Below are 19,975 nucleotides of genomic sequence, written 5' to 3' on the forward strand. Positions count from 1 at the left end.
AGGAAACTGAAGTGCCCGGAGAAAACCCACGCAGGCACGGGGAGAACATGCAAACTCCACACAAGGAGGGTCGGAGGTGGAATCGAAGTGGCACCCTCCTAACTGTGAGGCAGACGTGCTAACCAGTATATTAAGTATAAGTATACTTATATATTACATACTTGTATGTTATTATATTATTATATATTTCTTACGTCATCGGCTGAGGTACTACTCCTCCGGCAGACCACCTCTAAATGGAGTCTAGAATGTCATCAGGACCCTCAAGTCAGTAATTTGGAATTCAACACTGTTTAGTCTCAATGATGAAGTCAGCACAAAAACAGAAATCCTCCTGTGGTCATATAAATGCTCCTACGTATGCTGTGAGTGAAATTCAAAGAGATGGTACTGTGTGGAGCCGTCTTGTTTGGAGAGATGTTTCGGATGGCCTCATTAGGTCAGAGCTGCAGAGTATGTGTTGCTTTCCCTCCGGATATAAAAACATTGTTGCTGCCATGAAATCCAAAAACAAGTCTTTTGTATTGTGATTTAATGATTTGTATATCCCATTTTGAATTAATGACATTTATTTAGCTTCGCCTTCAAACGGAGAGAAAGAGGCTAATGCTGTGTACGGTGAAAGATGCTTTCATCTAGTGTTATGTCTGGGGCAAGGCAGGAAATATTTCTCCTTAATGACCCAAATGAGTCTAATCTCATGTTGTGCTGTGGAGCTTCATATGTTCTAAATATTTAAACCGCCATACTATCTTTGAGGCCAGTGCGTGTATTTCTCCAGCCATAAGCCCGAGTGTCAGTAATGAGCTCACACGTCCCTCTTAAAGTCTGTTTGTTATTCTGCCGGCGTGAGGCTCAAAGATGTGCGAAAGCTCTCTCAAGGTCAAAGCAAAGCCAAGTGGTGTGGAAATGGTCTGCGGAGACGGAGGGTGTTCGGGAAGTCACTATGAACTTAGATTTTTCTTGACAGAATAGAGAATACATAGGGCTGAGGTGGTGGGGGCGTAATCACGGCAACCGTTTAGCTCGGAAAATTTTGCAGTTCATGTAATTTAGTACCTGTTAGATGGGTTTCTGTTTGTGATGTCTCCTCAGGTATTGCACTGCTGTGAGTTCATTACACACATAGGCCACATGCTATACAACAAGGGAATAGTTGCATGCGTATTATTTTTTTGCTATTTGCTGAAAGAAAAGGAAAAGACAAATTACAAAATTACTTGCGATTGAATCATGCCCATTTGGTTGATTGAAGTTTCATTTGTTTTTATGCATTCTTTAAGTATTATCATTGAGTTAGTGGGATCCTTTAATTAGATTCACAAGGTCAATAACTTGACAACAGCAGAGGTAACGGAGCAGTTGACTAATTAAATAACCTCATTGTTCTTAAGCACCGTACGAATATTTATGTTTTTTTTAAAATGGGAACACATTCAGCTCTTTTTTACTTTAGGTTATTAATAGGACTGTGATCATTAGCGCATTAATTAAGAAATACGTTTTATCAGACAAACAAAAGAGGAGCACCATACTTTTTTTTAATATATTTTTACATATGTAGATTTACAATTACATTATAAGACTTTAAAATGTAATCTGGATTATTTTTTACATATTTGTGTAGAATAAAGACAAGTATGTATATAATAAAAATATCTTCCTCAAAGCTGCAATATAAAGATTAAACAACAAAGTAATTGGCAGCTAGTTGCAAATGAATAACCTACATAAAGAATAGCACTTTTCCTTTACATTGTAGTGTTTGAAATTATTTAAAAGTAACACAACAGAAAATAAAAAAGTTATAAAACAAGAAAGGGCTACAAGTGACCACACTGCAATCAAAAACGATCTGCGTTGGTTTTAAAAATAATGTAATTGTCACAGACAAGATGGATGGAGAGAATCGCTCCCTAACGCTGGCAGATCCCCCCCCCCTCCCCCCTCATGAATTCTTTTCGATCACTTGTGTCAGGACTTAAAGCCTTCAGCGGCCCAGCAGGCCTTCACATCATCGGTGTCCTTGTGACATCCATTTCACCTTCGGTCTGACTCGCTTTCAGGCTCTGCACCCTCTGTCATCCTTCAGCAAGGTCCCTCAGCTCATGAATTGCGTGTAGCCCTCGGCACCCGTTACTATGACATCCATCCAGATCCGCATGGCCTCCGGGGATGGCGCCACCATGTAGTAAAGGCGGTCGTGAGTCTTCACACAGAAGGTCAGAGACGGGTTGGGACTCTGGGGGGATTTAATGGAGAGGGGCAGATTATTGTTTTTTTGTCTTTAAAGAAAGCAACATGCACTTGTTACGTCTTTCCCCTCTGAGAAATGTCAGATAACAACCACAACAAATATAAAAACATATCTTGTTGCTTACTTTGGCATACAAGATAAACACCATGCCAATCTGGGTTGGTATTATTTCTTCAACTCAATGAATGTATTTGATATACTGTGCACCATTTATTGATCCTTTCATAGCTAATGAAATAGATATATTTGATTGTGCAGGTGTACCAATGATGAAGTGGCTGCATAAGCACAGATCCGATTACACCTTTGGAGTGTTATTGGAAATCTTTCAATCCACACACTCAATTCGGCCATTTCTGACAAATACAGAATAAATGGAGAAGCGGCAGTTACCTTGGTAGCAATGCGTAAGTGATCATAATAAACCTCTTCAATGGCCTGGAAGTAAATGAGTCCTTTCATCTTGGTCTCGTGCTTGTCTGGGAGAGAAGAAAAAGAAAGATGACACACTTTAACACGGAATGCCAGACAGGTAAGTATGCACAGATACACAAGACAGAGGTAGAATTAAGTTTTTTTTCAAAGACATGATCCAAGCAGGGCTGACTAAATGTTAATTAGAAGTTTATTTCAAGCTTTGCCTGAAGTCTTCAACATCCCATTAATCTGACTTGTTTTTCCTTCAGTCAAATGAAGCTTCAGGATGAAGCTTCTGAGGCGGCTAGACATCTTTTTGTCAACAAAAAAGTGTTTCGATATTACACCATTGTTCAAACAAGCAAAAAAAAGTTGCATGAAAAAGGGACAAACATTCACTTAAAATTAAAGGCGACCTTTTGAAATCGTGCCAACGTTGTTTTTTGTTCTCCACCGCTTTGCCTTTTATTTTTTCCGTGAGCCAAAAGTGCTTAGTAATGAGATAAATGTTTTTCAGACGCAAGTTTCATTTTATCAGTCACGAACAAGCCAGGAGCTAGCCTTCACCCAAGAAAAACACTTCTCAGGAAACCATTGCATCTTATTTCATCACCATCATCATCACCATCACCATCGTCTTCATCAGAAGCGAGGTGGGTGAAAGGGCTAGACAAGTGAGCTCACACGCACGGGAACATGGTCGCACGTGATTTCAATAGACTCACTCATTATTTTTGGCCTTGGTTGGAAGGTAACGCGTCCAAACACATTGTCGATGTATTCCGATAACTTGCTGTTCTCATTTAAAATCCAGTCGCTCATTTTGACGTCGTCAATTTGGACTCTCGAGTAGGAGAAGAGTCCACGTAGTGCAACTTTAATTAGCCTCTACTTCCAGATGAACAGTGAGAAACATAACAAGATCCAGAACACCCTCGGTGTTGCTTTTGGCTCAAGTGCATTCATCACATTTGGACCAAAAGTTTGCAACAAAAAGTTTATAATGAAGAACAGAATCCAACTTGATCCTTTAAATCGGAGGCCTTTTCTAAATGAATCCGTGGGCCTAATGGATTTAGTGGAGGAAAAGAAAAGCACTTCTTTTCATTCTTTTTTCTTTTAGGTATGGAATTTTTTGTCTTGGCTCAATAAATATTGAAAACAATTCTATCCAATTTATACAATGTCTCTCTTACCCACGTAGTAGCAGAAATTCCTCTTGAGGCGGTCAAAAACAAACCAGCGTTTCTTCCACGATTTGATTTTGCCGCCCATCTTGACCAGATGACCTTTGCACATCTTCTCGGTAAGGATGACGAAGGGGCACGTGTCGATGCTGTGGCCCGACGACTCCACGTGCGCACGCAAGTCAAACTCCTCCTTCAGGTTGGGCAGGTAGCGCGTCATGGGACGGGCCTGCAAAGTAAAAGCATTTGGTAGATGTTACGCATGGGCAGCAGGCACCAGAAAGGGGAGAAAAGTGAGAACTGATTTGAAGGGCCTGCTTAAAAAAAAAAAAAAGCATTCAAAATAAACAGAGGAATCTGAATATTGATGTTTACTGGATTTTTTTCAGTGCTACACCATCTTTGTGCTTTTCCCTCCACTGACCTGGGAAAAGTTTTTCTCCCTCATCTTGACCTCTTCCTCCACCAGCCTCCTCCTGTGGGCCGTCTCATCAAAAAGCCTCCTCTCGGCCTCCTCACGCCTCTTCCTTTCCTCCTCCAGCAGATGCCGTCGAGTCTGCGCCTCCCTCTCCTGGGAACGTCGAGGAGCCGATTGGGAGAGGAGAAGACAAAACAGCGGGCGGGAGGAAGAAAAAGGAGAATATGTTAACGGTAGGCAAATATTGCAATACAAAGTGAATCGGAGCCACAGGAGAGTTGAAATCCCAAACGCAGATTTTGTCAAATACATCCCTGAAGTCTGTGTATAGAAGAATTTGCTTTGCTGATGTAAAATTACCCTTTGCTGCTTTTACAGACTTGCAGCTAAATGTACGTTGTGTCAACATGTAGAAACCATTCAAAGAGGCAAAACAAAACTTACAACAGCATTTCACCACCTTGAGACAACCTAGCTTAATGGCGAAACGTCACACTTCAAAGATTTAAGAGTTATACTTGGCAGCACGGTGGGTTGGGTGTTAAGCACGTCTGACTCATATTTTTGCGGTTCTGGGTTCGTTCACATTCATTTGAGCAGGGATGGGCAATTTAATTGTTGGCGGTTCGGCAGGGCTTACTCTGTGCTCAATGAGCCTGGCTTTCTCTTGCTGTGCCTCCTTCAACATCTTCTCCATCTCTTCCAACCTCTGGGTCTCCAAGCCGGAAGCACTGGGGGGGGGGCAAAAAAATATCGCATTGTGATGTAACAAGGGTCCTAACTTTACAATTAACTTGTATTGACAAGAGACACTCTAAACAGAGCGTGTCACCTTTCTGGGGTGCATGCGGAGTTGCTGGTGGAGATGCTGGTCTCCAAGCTGTCTGAGCTCTCCAGGCTCAAGGTGTCGTACGCCTGGTTGCCGCTAGGTGGACAGTGATGATGCAAGATGGAGTGATGTACTGTAGGAGATGGATCTGTGCAAGAGAAAAATGGGCAGACGCCTGTCATAGCAGTACAGTGCCATCTAGTGACAATGTTAAGTCATTGCTACGACTATTACAAGACAAAGTGCACTTGACAATTTCTCCAGTTTGTGTCAAAATCGCCTGCCTGTGGCCCTTATTGAACTCAAAGTACCTTTATTCAGCTTCCTGGAGTCCATGTCCCATGGATTTGACTCTTCTTTCAGCATTAACTGTAATCCCTGAAAGACGGAGAGAAGGATCAATAATGCCAACACCAGACAACCATGTGATTCTATTTGATTTGCGACATGCTCACCTTGGAGGTTTTATCACGTGTAAGAGTGGAGTGAGGCGCAGTGGTAAGGCAGCTTACAGGAGGACAGGATGCCGTGTGACCAACTTCACCGTCTGACTTGGACTTCAGCAACTGAAAGAGCAAAAGTTACACTGGTCATACTATGAAGCTCATCAATGCAATACTTTAGCAAACACAATTTACACTGTAGTCAAAGTCTATGAAAGGATGACGTGTGTGTGTGTGGGGGGGGGGGGGGGGGGAACACAACCCTGAAAATATTCATCAGGAAAAAAAGATTATTACTCAGGATGGTAATTTGTTTCTGCAGAATTAAAATAATAAAGGATAATGTTAATGTGGTTGACATGGTCAATGTGTTTTTCCCCTTTCTTCTACTTTTACTACCTAACAAAAATGAGCGCTGTGGTGATGTTTGTTCTTATTGAGCCTGCTTTTAGTGGAAATTCTACCTGGTTACAGCACAAGAAGCAGGACGAGAGTGCAAGTCATGAGTTTACCTGCCCATGCCTGCGTGCAGAAAAAGATTTTGCAGGCAGTGGTGGAGGGCATGACGGAGGCTCCCCTGCAGCCATGATGTCCTGGTACCAGCGCTCGAGGTTAATAGGAGACATTGCATTCCTACTCAGCTCGGGCTGGCTCTGGAGTGATGAAAAGCAGACCGGCCAAAGGAGAAAGAGGCAGTGAAGCAGCGCGGCGTGCCAACATCAACAGGAGCCGGCCATTTAGGCAGAATTAGCAGAAGAGGAAAATCAACAGGCTAATAGATGTGGCCTTAATGGCTGGAGGAAGCGGCAAACCTTTGCAGAGACAAGGGAGGAAGGGCCACTTGTGTGGCACGTGAAGGTGGAGTCAGAGGAGGGAAGTTGGAATAGTGTAATAGATGCGGAAGAGGAGGGATCGAGTCTCTGCACTCCAATTATGTGGCTTAACTGGCCGACCGTGATGTAGTCCTTCAAATGGACGCATAAGGAGAGGGGGAAAAGTGAAGAGCGGGGGAAAGTGGGGGAAAAGGAAGAAGCTTGCATTAGAAGGATGAAACAAGAGGGAGAGGGCGCGGCCGTACGGCAGGGATCAGGCAGGCTTTCTACCTCACATGGCACAGCGTCAGCTACAGCGAGGGGAGCGGGGGAACAGGAATGAGGGTGCACACAAGCGTTTCCATACATCTTATAGACATCAGACATCCTGAGGTACTCCTGCATCGACAGCCAAAGATAAGCAGAGATAAACCTGGCTAGCCGCCACTTTAGGCACAGCTACATCATACATTGAGATCCAATACAAGAGAAAAGAGTAACTCTCATAATATTAATATCAAAATATTTGTTTTCACTTTATATAGACAGCTCTTGTTTTGAATCTCATTTCAATGTGCTGGTATACCTAATCATGTGGCCGGAGTGGTAGCTAAGACATGCCCACCAATCAGAAAGCAAACACTAGGCTTCTACATTTCAAATGAACATGCGAGGATGTCACTCCATAGTCTGTTAATGCTTTCAAAAATAAATCTGTTTGCTTTTACCTCCTGTAGCCTAACAGGGTAGACTTCAGGGGAAGGGACGTGTAAGGTAGAGGAAGGACAATGGCTAAGCGAGGGCTCGTCCTCATAAACAAGCTCGGGTTCGTTGATATGGAGTAAACCCTGTTCAAAAAGGTTCTTCAGTTAAAACAATGGGCGTGTGTGGGCGTGTGTGTGTGTGTGTGTGTGTGTGTGCGTGTGTGTGTGTGTGCGTGCGTGTGCGTGCGTGTGTGTGCGTGTTTGTGCGCATGGAACTCCTTCACTAACACTTTCTTTTGATGCAGCTCACCTCTGTCATTTTGCTGTTGCTCTTTGGGAAGCTCCTACCAAAAGTCATGCTGTGGTACCTGTTCTCCAGGGCACATAATTTGTCCTGCTCCTATATGAAGAAGGATATTTTAGTGTGCATTTTGTGCCATGTAGTTCTAACTTATAGTTGGAGTTGCAACCTTGTGTAAGAGCTGCAGGGTGGCCGCCCTTTCTTTTGCCATCCTCTCACAGTCATGAGTAGCTTGTAAGCCCAGTTGCTTCACCTGAGCGTCCAGAGTGGCCATTTTCTCCTGAGAAGAGAAGCACATTTCAAAAATATGAGAGCTGCATTTTGGGGTTCGTGTTGCTTTTGTCTCACCTTCCTCTTGGCCACGCTGCAGTGATACTCAGTTTGCTCCTGAAGAAACTGCGAGGCCTGAGTCTCCTTTTGCTCTTCCAGACTGCTCTCCTCCTCCAGCTGGCAGAACTCCAGTTCCTCAAATCGCTTTGAGCCAGCTTCCAGAGCTTCAGCTTTCTACCCAGCCACAGACAACAAGGTTAAATACAATATTTAGCATTGAATCATCAGCAATCAAGAAGCATCATTTATCTGTTAATCCTTATGCAAAATAGTTGAAACACCAAATGTTATGAATTCTGTATACCCTGTTTCTAGACCATATGGCAAATATCGCCATATTTTTGTACCTCCACATTACATGCATCTGGTAGTGTCTGAAAATATTAAAAGATTAAAGGGGGTTATTATAGTGACAATGCATGCCGTTTTAGCGCAAATATGTTAATAAGATTAATAATGACAGATTTGGTCTTTCATTTTGAGAGAGGGAAGTAAAGCGATTTGCGTAGCAAAGGCATAGCCTGCAGCATCATACTTACAAAAGGCATTGACTAGTAAGATATTTCAAGAACGATAGGCAGAACAAAAGAAGAAATCAGAGCACAATGATTATTATTCCTATATTAGCTTCTATATTAAATGATGTCTGTCTGCATGTGCCTCGCCCTTTGGTGTTCAGTACATGGTAACTCACTGTAGCCAGCCAGTGGGCTGCGTGAGAACACTGACCCTGCTGAGCTGCTCCTGTAACTGTTCCCTTAGAGACAAGGGGCACTTATCACACTGCCTCTTCAGCTCATTGTATTCATTCCTCTGCTTTTCCAGGACCTTCCGCTCAGCTGAGACATTAGCCCTCCCCTAAAAACACATGGAAACACAAACACACACACACACACACACACACAAAGATTGGGTACACACTAGGAATGGGCAGGTTTCTGTTGGAGCTCTCCGTATAGGTAAAGCAATTAAATTCTCAGAAGCAACCAGTAGAGGGCGCAATAAATAGCTGATGGCGTTTTTCTTTCCCCCCTATTCTCTGGTTGTATTGTTTTGATTAATAACTTGAGTCACTTGGTAGTGTTTATACAATGGTGACAAGCTCATAACTGTCAACAAATTAAGGTTTCAATGACTTTTCTTGCCATTTGCTATTCCTTTTAGATATTTATAATTTAAGAGAAGCTTTCAATAAATCATTGCATTTCTTTTGGGATGGAATCGTGGGAACCTATTTAGATTTCTATGTCATGTGCCAAAAACAATGCTAAAAAAAATGTTTTGTATATCAAAACCCCAAATGTTCCATTTTTATCACTCAAGGAATTCCATACAAGAGCCCATCCCTAGTCTACACACATTCATTTGCAAAACAACAACAACAAGACAACTCAAAATCATGCAACCAAGCAATGCGGGCCAAGGCAGTTTAAGTAAGCAGAACAAATGGTTAGAAGCTGAAATGCTAGTTATGTTGCTCATTAGATGGAAATATACATTAGAAAAAACACACAAAGGCCTGAATCAGCAGTTAATCAAATCCAGTTAAGCATGTGCGGGAAATGTCTGAGTCATATTCCAAATGCAAGAGCAGCTTTGGTTCAAAATTACAATGCAATCAGTTGAAATTTGAGAAAGTGGCACTCTCGCACATCCGGTGTTTATTGGGCTTCATGGTGTTGTGGCTATGAGTGCAAACCTTGTCCTTCTCCCTCTGAGTGGCCTTGTTCAACTGGCTAAGTTTGAGCTGAAGCTGAGAAATCTGCTCCCGTTCGGCCTCTACCTGCTCCTGCTCTGCCTGCCTCTCGGCCTGCAGCAGAGCCTGCTCCATCTCCACCTGAGGGGACCCATGAGGAGGAGTCACAGTCTGCTGCGCGCAGGGGGGGCAAATAAAGGTTGGATGAGCTTTGACCTCTTGTTTGGTCTCTTTTAGTTGGTGCTCCAGCTCGTTGACTCTGTGCCTCAGGTCATCCACTTTGGCCAACATCTTGCTCCTCTCCTCTTCCAGGTAGATCTGCTCCTGACTGGCTGGCACCTCCTCACACTAATGTCAAATTGATTCGACCCAAAATTCATATTCAAAACACCGCCGAGTATAAAAAAAAAAAAAAGACGATCACCTCTTGATGCGTGCTCTCAGTGCTGCTGGATTCCTCTGCCTGCGCCTCATCATCGATCTCCTTGCCTCTCTGCATATCGCCACTTGCACCCCTCCCTCCCCTTAGTAGTCCACTCCTCACCACCTCCGCCAGCTCTGCCGCGTTGTCCTCATGGTTATACCCTGCACACAGACTCAGGATGGTCTCCAGCCGCTGGCGCTCCTACGTACGGAAGAGGGGCGAGACATCAAGAGGTTTTCATACTTGGGACATACAGTAGATCCTGTTGCGCTTGGGAGACACTGTCCCATTTGAGCAGCTGTCGCAAAGCCGCAATGGCTAGACGGATGTAATGTGATAGCAGGAGGCCCTAAGATGGTGTATTTTGTCTAGGAGGGGGCAAGCATAGTTAAATAAGGTTTGATTTGTCATGACTAATCATTGTTGGTTTATTATTTGACGAATGAGAACGTATTTTATGTGTAACATGAGTAGTGTATTTTTTATTTTATTTTTTAAATCATTGGTACGGAATCCAGTATACAAAGCATGTGTAGTCTAATAAATGAACAAGGGTGGCATTTTAAAATCCCAAGTGCCCTTTAAATTGTTCAAGTGACAGTCAAATGACCCTCATAATTGCAAACGCCCACATTTACCAAAATAGGAGAGCAGAATTATCATTATCATTCCCGTTGCACACAAATTAGAGTTCAGGAATGGAAAGAAAAATAACGGACTAGCAAAACAAACAACTACTTTTGGCCAGCTGACTTTTATGTGATCTCGGTTGTAAAAATAACCACCAAACAGAGCAAAATTAACAATTCAACTTACTGAGGTCTTGTTTTATTATAAAAAGCGGTCATAAAATTACATCTTAAACTGCAGTGAATTGAAATGTTAAATAAATCTTGTGAGTCATTTAGTAAGTGCTGAGATAATATTAAAAAAAAGTTAGGCGACTTCCCCTTTGTGATCATTCTAAAATGACCTTTTCTATTCTGTGACTTTCTCCCTTGCGGTGACCTTTTCTTTTATCAAGAGGTGAATTGTATTGTGCCTATACAGCCCTAATGGTTTGCACACTAAGAGGAAATCCTCTTATTGTCCTCACTTCTGTATTTTTGCTATATGGTCTTCACCAGTTTTTATCACTCAAAGCTGTTAACAAAGCATAAAATTAAATTATGTTAGAGCAAATAGATGAATTAGAAATCCAATTTTGTGTATTTATGGTGCACTGTGGTTACAATTTCCTGTGACTCTTGTCTCGTCTTCTTCATCATTCAAAAATTTGAGCCGCCATGAAGAGTAACTGCATACAAGTGAGTAAATAATGTATTTTCCTGATTTGTTCCTGGCTGCAACATTTGGTAGTAACAACTCCCAAAAGAACGAGAATTTTTCCTGCAAATTGTTCTCCCATAATTTGCTCTTAAGGTTCCAATAAGCACAAAATGGAGAAGTTTACTGCATAAAAATAAACATCCTTTGTTTGTATTGGCATAGCCAGGATGGAAACATTTATCGGATAAATCGCAAGCATCTGGATGCTATTCTGAAGAACTGGTCACTATGCATATTCATAAAATTTCATAATATAACCATATGTAGTCTATAAAACAAGCGCCACCCTCTCCCTCATTTTCTTATTTAGCTATTGGACAGTTTTACCTTTAATCAGTGTTTCTCATTAATGCATGACTCAATCAAAATGTAGCAACCACTTGTTGGTAGCTGATAAATGTGAAGAATGCATACCCATCTTTGCCTGTAAATTGTCCAATTCAATTGCATATTGCCAGTAAGTCCTATTTGTCATCAGAGACCTCGGAGTTCCTGAAATAGCTATCAGCCACCCTCTGGCCCCGTGGTCGCCTCAGCTGTCAAAAGTCAGCTGGAGCCGGGGGCTAGAGTGGGCGTGGATAGAAGGATGATGGAGAGCAAGTATGTCATCTATAGTCTATGACACTTTGGCATGGGCCCTCAGTCAAATATATGCTGCTTTGAAAGTATGAATGGTATTTCATGTTGCAAGTAAATATAGTGTTGAGTAATAAGCCAACGAAAAGACCAAAGCTCCAATTTGAATTTGATTGAGATCAAATTATTTCAAAATGAAATTTCTACAATACACTTACCAGCTTCTCCATTTCCTGCTCACGCAACCTCTCTTCTCTCTGCCGGCGGTGGTACTCCAGAAGTTCATCCTCATTGTCGCTAATGGCAGATATGCTGTTCTTGCGCTCCCGGGAATAAGCTTTCATAGTGTTGGAGAGGATGCTGGATGATTCGATGTTCTCAAAAGAGGTCTTTCTTTGGCTGCGAGGACTCGTGGCAGGAGATGAGCGCGACAGAGGACCCGGGATGAGGGTGTTGCTCTGATGTCTGCTTCCAGTCTCTGCTGCGTTCACAGGGGAGGGATTGTGGGCGTAAAAGGCCCTCATGGCCTCAGCCTTTGAGGGGGCCGCAGCTTTGCGATGAGTCTTCGGGCTCTGCTGAACGGGTTTGACGCTCTGCGATCCTGGAGTCCCTCTGCGGGACATGTAAGGACTCAGAGGTGGAAGGCTGGTGGATCCGGTCGACTCGGGCGTCCGGAGCGGTTCTCGTCTAGGGCTTGGGTGTCTCCTCTGAAGGGAGGAACCTCTCAGTCCAGGGCTGGACGGAGCCGCCGGTGGGGCGTTGTGACTTAGGCCCTGTCCGGACCCCCTGCTGGGCATTGTGGGGCTTGATGTGACCTCTGACCTGACATTCCTTAGAAGCTTCAGGCTGTCTTGTGCTCGCTGCTCACTGCTTGAGGTCGTAGAGAGGGATGTCCGCGGATGAGGCACAGGCATATTGGACCGAGGAGGCACGAGTGGAGAATTTCCCACAGAGCTAGCGCTCTCGTCTCTCGCGGCGCTGCTTATACCATTGAGCATATTCTGAGCGGGCTGAGGAAGTGACGCTTTCGCCGCTTTGGGGGACGATGGCACCTTCTGTGAGAGACTCCCGTGGACATCTTTCATTAAGGTACTGATTTTGGAGCTGCCGTTGCTAGAAAACGTCTGGTGGGTCCCATTCAGGATGCTGCGGGGGTCTGCAGGAAGGGGGCAAGTAACACTTGTGCTTAAAGACTGCTGTTAAATAAACTAGGAGACAGACTCAGAAGAACAGTTGAACAAACACAAGTAAACAAACAGAGAAGGAATGTACGCTGTTGAATTTGGCAGCCCCTAAAAGGAAGAATACGCCTGCTTGAATTTGTTCTTGCACATACATACAGACATTGTTTCTTTGTTGGCTAAGATACTGATAAATGTCTAGGGGCCCGTGTTATGTGGTCGGGATGTGATGCTATTCGGTTGTGTAGTAATCCTTCAGGGATCTGGAGCTGCTAAATATAAAAGGTGCAGCCATGTGCCTCACATCAAACCGGGGCTTGGTCAGAAAAGAATGGGCCCAACGCTGGGCAGGGTGTGGTGCCTTTTACGATTCTTTATGTCCAGTAAGGTCAGCGTAGAATGAAATAAATACCACTAACTAAAAAAAAAAGAAATTACACCCACAATAGGTTAGACTATTTGACAATCGGGGCACACCTCAAGTGTAAAGCAGCGATTTAAATGAACCACATCTCAAAGAATCTGGGTCGCAGATAATTAGTTCTCAACAAGCTATTTTGGAATCAAATTGTGGATGACGATCAAAGACTAAATAAAACGGAGATGTGGAAGTCAAAAATCAAACCACAATATGATTGTTTGCTTTTAAGGATGGGTGCGTGTTTTTGTTACAGAGGTAATACAAGTTGGACGCAAACGCCCAGAAGGAGCTAATTAACGACACATTTGTTGCCATCTTGTATGCAATCTTTACCAGAATGCTGTGGATTTGTTGTGCTTAGTGTTTGGCTTCCCCCAGGCAACATGTTCTTCATCCTCAGGGCCTCTTCTGGATGGTTGAAGCGGAAAAAAGTTGACTGACCAAAACACAGCATGCAGCCTGTCAAGAAAGAAAAAGATCATGTGACTAAGTCATTGTCTTCTTAAATTGCCGTTCATATCACCTTCAATACAAAGTTGGCATATTGTTATTATTTTTAGACTGCCTAGCCAAAGTCTTTGGTCGTCAAAAAGTTTCAACTCACGTGCAAATTAATCAGTGAGTGACTTCTCGCTCAGCTTTTCCAATGGCATGTCTAATTCTTGAGATGATGGTTTACATCCAATGGATATTCCACACAGGGAATAAAAAAGCATTAAATATCCACACGGGATCCTTGTTTTAAAAAAAATTCCTCTTTTCTCGAAACATTGGTCCTCCGAATATTTTTTTGTTGTTGAACAGCTGCTGCTTCTACACACATCGACTGATGGCAGGCTGCAAATGACATTGCGTGTAGCTGCTGGCTCAGATCCCAAGAAAAGGTTCAACTGAGTGGGCGGGACTGTGTTGATGCCCTTTTCATTGTGAGTATGAATGTTATTGTAAACATAAATGCCAGGACTGGGACAGCCACGAAAGTAAGAGAGTTTGACTTAAGAGGACAATTTACATTCAACACTTGTCACTTATGTGTCACTTTGGCAAGGCTGTCTTCTACCTTGTGACAGACGGTAAGGTTTGCTGACGGAGAGTCCATCGATGGCGCACTGGTTCCCACACGGGTACAAGGTAATGGTGCCTGCCTGATTTTCAATGTAGCAATGCTGAGCTTTAATTCCGGGGCCCAGTAGAGCAATGTCCGTGCCTCCGCTGCCCAGTGTGGTTCTCCCTGCAACAAAAACATTTGCCCAGCGTCATTTACTGGAGGTCTACGTGCACCCGTGAATACCTCAGTGATGTATTCTTAGGCATGCCAACGACGGAGTTTGCTCATAACAGAGGTCAACGCTGGGTGGGCGAGGTTACAAATGTCGTCAACACATTGCTAAGAGTGGAGTGACAGGTGCTACGCTCTGGATATCTGATATCATATGATTGACTCAGTCTGCATTGGAAAGTCGGGATTCTTGGAAGCGAGATTATTTTCTGGAAAGCCACGACTGTCGGTATTTCGTTGTTTTCTATTATACGATCAATCAACAGACAGACTGATGTTGGTAGATAGGTATGATACTGCATACAAATAAAGAACTAAAACGGTTGGAGTTGTGGCCAATATTATTGATACTGATTAATTATCAAAACAAAAAGAAGTTTGTAGCACTCATTTAAGACACATACGCAGACACATATAGGACACAAACAGATCTTTACCTTCCTGCAGTGGCAGCAAGGTGATTGCTGTGCTCAAGCGGCCACTTCCCAAACTGACCAGATGAGGGCGCTCCGCTTGGACTTTCAAGGATTTGCCAGTCTCAATCAGGTCTAAAGGAGTACTCTGTCAAAGCAAAATTAATTACAATGATTGACTATAGTTTTTTTTTTTTTTCATTCCAAAATGTCCTTATAATTAACAAGAATCACAATATCTTATTACAATTAGCACCCAGTTGTATCTTCTTTAATTGTCCCTGAAGTGACAAATGACTCACCTGCAGAACTTTGTGTGTCTCTCGACCACGCTCTACTTGACCCCCGCCCCGCCGTTCCATGTCCGCTGGGCTGATGTCCGAATGATCTGACACCTGATGCTCCTGAAGGCAACGCGCCGACAGATACACATGGAAAGAGAGGAGTGGAAATAAATGAGAGAGCTGGGAATCGGGCCACTACAGTTGTACTACAATGGGAACAGTGCCTTCCATAGAGAGCCTCATGCCCCACTTGTAAGCCCACGTGACGCTGCCTATTATACTGGGGGATTGTTTCTCCAGAGCTTGCTGGCTAGAGTGGTGGCACCAATTTACGTACGCCTCAATCTGAGCAAAATTCTTGATGATGAACGCAGATTTGACAACACGAGTGGCTTTTTTTTGCAATCCCAGACATGTCACATCATATTTTCTACCTTCAACAAGATGACTCACACAGATACAAACGCTGTCTCTGCAGACAGATGTTACAGATTACACCCGGCTGTCTGCACATCATGGTCACATCAGAAGAGAGGAAAAGAGGGGAAACAACAGTCGACAAGATCCAGACATGACTCAAGCAGCCACATCTGGACACATAAACAGCTTTGTTACTTCTCAAAATAATAGACAGCATGTATTGTATTTTCCCTTTTGGAACCAGCACTTTATCACTAAGCTGTTCAATTACACTTGTGAATCGGATGCCTTGTACTACTTGCTTTTTTTGTGAATACAAATGAAAGATGGCAAGTGTGTGTGTGTGTGTGTGTGTGTGTGTGTGGAGTATGTGTGTGTCATACACTGAACTGTCATACAAGTGTATAAAAAAGTTAACCCCTGAGTCCTTGCATGATATACAATACAACAAGACTCACCAAACGACCACACCAGTTTCATGGCACAGCATCACATGACTGATGCAGTAACCAAATGCCCGAGCGCTTTGTTGATATATTCTGACATCAGTGGGTGACAAAAATGCATTAAAACGCCCCAAACCACCCGCAGCTGCCGGCCTTCTAAGTTTAGCCTGGACTGGCTGAGACAACAGGGCGTTGTGTCTGCATCTGATGTCACTCCAGATGAGAATGCCAGGCAAAACCGCTTTACGTGACAATCCCGTCCAGTGTGTTCTAAGTCTGAGTAGGCCCAGTGACATAGAGAACAGAGCGTGCTCTGACACCGGAGCCTTCGCGTCTCTCCTGCCAGCGCACGACCCCCCTCCCCACTATCTGTCATCGCTCACGGCCTCATGCCACGCAGACACACACCGTAGGAGAGTGCGACTGCGGTCGGTGCGTCTTGTCTTTGTGACTCACACATGCACACACACACATGCTCCCGCCGCCTTGCTCATTTCAACGAACACACCCAAAGCCAGAGAGGAGTTTTAAATGCGTCCAAATGCGGGGCCTTCTAAAGCAACCTGTCATTATTGGGTCGAGTAAGTCCTTCAGAGCGGCCATGAGCTTCTGAAAATAGACAGCACCAGCCGCACAGTCTGGGCTGTGACTTTTAAAGAGAAATCACATCTGCTTAACAAGGCAAAATAAAGAAGAAATCAAGAGAAATATATGCTTTGAAAAATGAAATTGAGGATAACGCAATATGGTAGAAACGCAAGTCCGACAACTCAACATGCTACAATAATTTTACTGATGCACATGCAGCACATACCATCTTACTACTCCTTCACAGAGTCCCCAAAAGAGTAAGATCCATGAAATAATGTGCAAGCCAGTATTCCATACAGCGGTGTCCACATTATTGTTAATGTCTGGCCTGGAGCAGTTTTGATTCTCCCACTGAGTTCCTTGACTATTTTCCCTCCTCCCAACCCCTTCTCCTCCCCATCCTGGTGCAGAGTTACTTCCCTGACCTTACAGTAGATTCTTTTTCATTTTACTTGTCCTCCATTTGGTGACAGAAAATCCCATGTGAGAACTTTCAAGGACCACCTTGTGTGATCAGAAGGGGTTCAAGGCAAACTCTTTCCTGTAAAATGTTTAATGGTGAAGCAGGTGTTACCAGCCTAACAGTAGAGCAAGAGATTGTTCTATAAGAATGATGGATGGGTGGGGGTGGGGGTCTTGAGATGGGGTATTTCAACCTAAAATGGCAATTTCATCCTTCATGGTGACATAATCATGCATGATGGGCTAGTGAAATACCACGGGAAGGGAGCGAACTCATGCTCTATCTTTCCAGGCTTCCCCCAGGAAAGGATGAGCTCAAAGGCCAATAGAGAGAGTGGAAGTGAGTGGGAGAAAAAGCCCACTTTTGGTCCCTCTCGTCCTTTCCCATGGTCAGGGCCAGAGAGGAGATGCAGGAAATGAAACAGATGATGAGTCAGTACGGAAAACTACACCAAGAAAAAAAAACTGAAGAAAGCAGACTGATTTGTAAAGAAACGTCTGTTGCGAAGCTATGTAACTTTCCAAAAACCTTCATCCTCGTATTCTTTAAAGTTTGAGCTGGACTGGACCTATTGACCACAGAGGTTTCTGAGGTTTCTGAGGAATGCTGCAGACAGTTGAACCGATGTGACCTGCTGTCATAAAAATTATTCTTCACTGAGCAGGAGACCAGATGTGTGCAGGATGTCTGCTTGAATGCGCGCACCTAGGTGGGAGAAGAGACTAGACCAGATGGCAAAGGAAACAGTTGGCTTTTATGACAGCGAGCGACCGTGCACGTCATTATCAGGGCAGTGCAGACAGTTTCATAAACGTGCAGCAGTTTCTACATATTTGTTAAGCACTACATCGTCATCCTGCTAAGGGGACCATGTTGCTAAGCAAAGGTACATCATGTATTTATGAAACGCTAACATTAGCTGGAAATGTCCACCCTGTCACTGTCCACCCATTTAGCAATCCCAAGAGATTAAAATGCACATCTATGAATGGGCATCCACAAAATCTTCATCTCAATACATTTTTAGTTTACAAATATACTGTACTCACTCAGGCACGTGTGGACTTAATCCTGTTCAGCAAATTCTTCATCCGGCGTAACTCCTCAACAATGCATTACATGACCTCCAAAGGCAGCCTGAAGAGCATGCAAACTCCTAACAAATGCATCCATTCATGGTGCCTCCAGCTCATGATCTCACTTGCTCTGAAATGAGGTGATTCCACCTGCTTCGAGTGCCCTTTAAGTCAGCAAAGCACCGGCAAGATGTGGAAAACAATAAAACAATGTTTAAAACTTACACAGAAACGACATAGTAAACAGGCCATAACTGTTTCCCAATTGGATAAAAACCATGAGTACAATGTCATGCTGCTACAATAGCCCCTTTATCTCATCTCTTTCCCACATGCAAACGATGCCATAATCCTGCAAATAAATATTTTAGCTTGTCATTACCCAATCTGGTTGGGAGCATCATCCTGTTGCCTGTGAAGCCATTTAGATCAAAGACGATGCACAAACAAGACGAGACAACTGCTCAAGTCTCCTCCTCTTCCAGAAGAGGAAAATATGCTATGTTCCACTCAGTGCATCCACGCGCATCTTGCTGCCAGGCCCATCCCTCTTTCCAGCCCTTACTTGCCTCACCTATCATTTCCTATGCTATGGTTAAATCCAACCCACAGTAGCCTTCTGGGCTCAAAAACTATTTGACCCCTAGATTTAATAACTTTGAACACATTTACTAGAACCGTTATCCTCTTTGGACGAACATTGTCTGCAAGTTAAACACTTGTGAAGCAGACATTTCCAGTGTTAACAAGTCCAACTTTTGCTTTTGTCACAGTTGAAAAGTGTACAGCTGGAAATTACAGTCATCACAGCCAAAGGATATTTTGAAATTTCCTCCCCGGCTGGAATTTTTAACTTGGCACTTTGCATTCGTGGACACGTCAAAATCAGAATAATTGGTTCAGGCTGTCCTGTGCTGTTTTAACTAAGTCAGTGTGTGTCCGGCTGCTTCTTGCTGCTAGTAAAACAGACATGTCAGAAACGTCTGCAATTGCTAAACTAAGGATATTATTTAAACAGTTCTTTTGGTCAGACAGGGAAGATTTAATTTGACCTGATTTAAAATCCCATTATGGTGCAATACTAGCCACCTAACACTAAGTCCTTTCAACGAATCCTGTAGCCTTCCTCAGAAGAATCACAAGTGGGGCTTACGCCCCCTGCTGTCCGACATCTTCGCGATTTAGTTATAGTATAAAAGTATGAATCTTCTCAAACGTAGTATATTAAATTTGGTTCATCCACAACGAACCAAATAGGCCAAACGACTTTTAACATTTTTTCAACTCCAGTAATAAGAAATTAGTCAGGGGTGAGCAAAAGGTTTGGGCTCAACGGCGCCATTTGACTTTTAAAACACTCTGGCACCACAGCTGCGTCGTTTGTTGGTGAGTAAAGACCATTTAAAATTTCCATGCAATATTTTTTAATTTTGTAAAACTGTAGTTTTTAAATGTCATTTGAAATCAATGTGTCTAACCAGTTAAAACTGAGCAAGTATTAGATTAGAAAATTTGAGAGTATATGCTACTAAATTAAGGCGTCAAATATTGCAGGACTTTTGATAAAACTGAAGAGCAGTCATACTTTGCCCACCTCTGCTCAAGGTGGACACTGGACACATCTTACGCCGTTTAAAACTCTACAACGACATCTAGCGGTAGAAGGGGCGCTGAGGTG

The 19,975-nt window shown here is 43.4% G+C and overlaps 1 protein-coding gene across 13 annotated transcripts; it reads right to left on the minus strand.

Annotated features, from left to right (window-relative positions):
• Positions 1-1,518: 1,518 nt before the first annotated feature.
• Positions 1,519-18,971, minus strand: phldb1a (pleckstrin homology-like domain, family B, member 1a). 13 transcript variants are annotated; one of them, XM_061299504.1, is made up of 25 exons: positions 18,680-18,970; positions 18,271-18,461; positions 15,320-15,421; positions 15,042-15,165; positions 14,386-14,556; positions 13,659-13,784; positions 11,942-12,879; positions 9,819-10,019; positions 9,611-9,742; positions 9,398-9,535; positions 8,428-8,556; positions 7,717-7,872; positions 7,538-7,648; positions 7,378-7,467; positions 7,092-7,211; positions 6,364-6,762; positions 6,064-6,204; positions 5,564-5,674; positions 5,420-5,486; positions 5,112-5,256; positions 4,920-5,010; positions 4,286-4,432; positions 3,871-4,090; positions 2,651-2,736; positions 1,519-2,242 (listed from the first exon to the last, which is right to left on the minus strand). In XM_061299504.1, the coding sequence occupies exons 3-25, from the start codon at positions 15,377-15,379 to the stop codon at positions 2,102-2,104; spliced, it is 4,044 nt and encodes a 1,347-aa protein (XP_061155488.1). In that variant the 5' UTR covers positions 15,380-15,421; positions 18,271-18,461; positions 18,680-18,970; the 3' UTR covers positions 1,519-2,101. The 13 variants fall into 13 exon arrangements, with proteins under 13 accessions (XP_061155488.1, XP_061155491.1, XP_061155489.1 ...); XM_061299507.1 differs by lacking the exons at positions 18,271-18,461; positions 18,680-18,970 and adding an exon at positions 16,982-17,136 and having other exon boundaries at positions 6,364-6,516; positions 6,655-6,762; XM_061299505.1 differs by lacking the exon at positions 18,271-18,461 and having other exon boundaries at positions 18,680-18,971.
• Between the last annotated feature and the right edge of the window lie 1,004 nt (positions 18,972-19,975).

Source organism: Syngnathus typhle, linkage group LG15 (assembly GCF_033458585.1).
Source record: "Syngnathus typhle isolate RoL2023-S1 ecotype Sweden linkage group LG15, RoL_Styp_1.0, whole genome shotgun sequence".
In the NCBI taxonomy this organism is placed as follows: Eukaryota; Metazoa; Chordata; class Actinopteri; order Syngnathiformes; family Syngnathidae; genus Syngnathus; species Syngnathus typhle.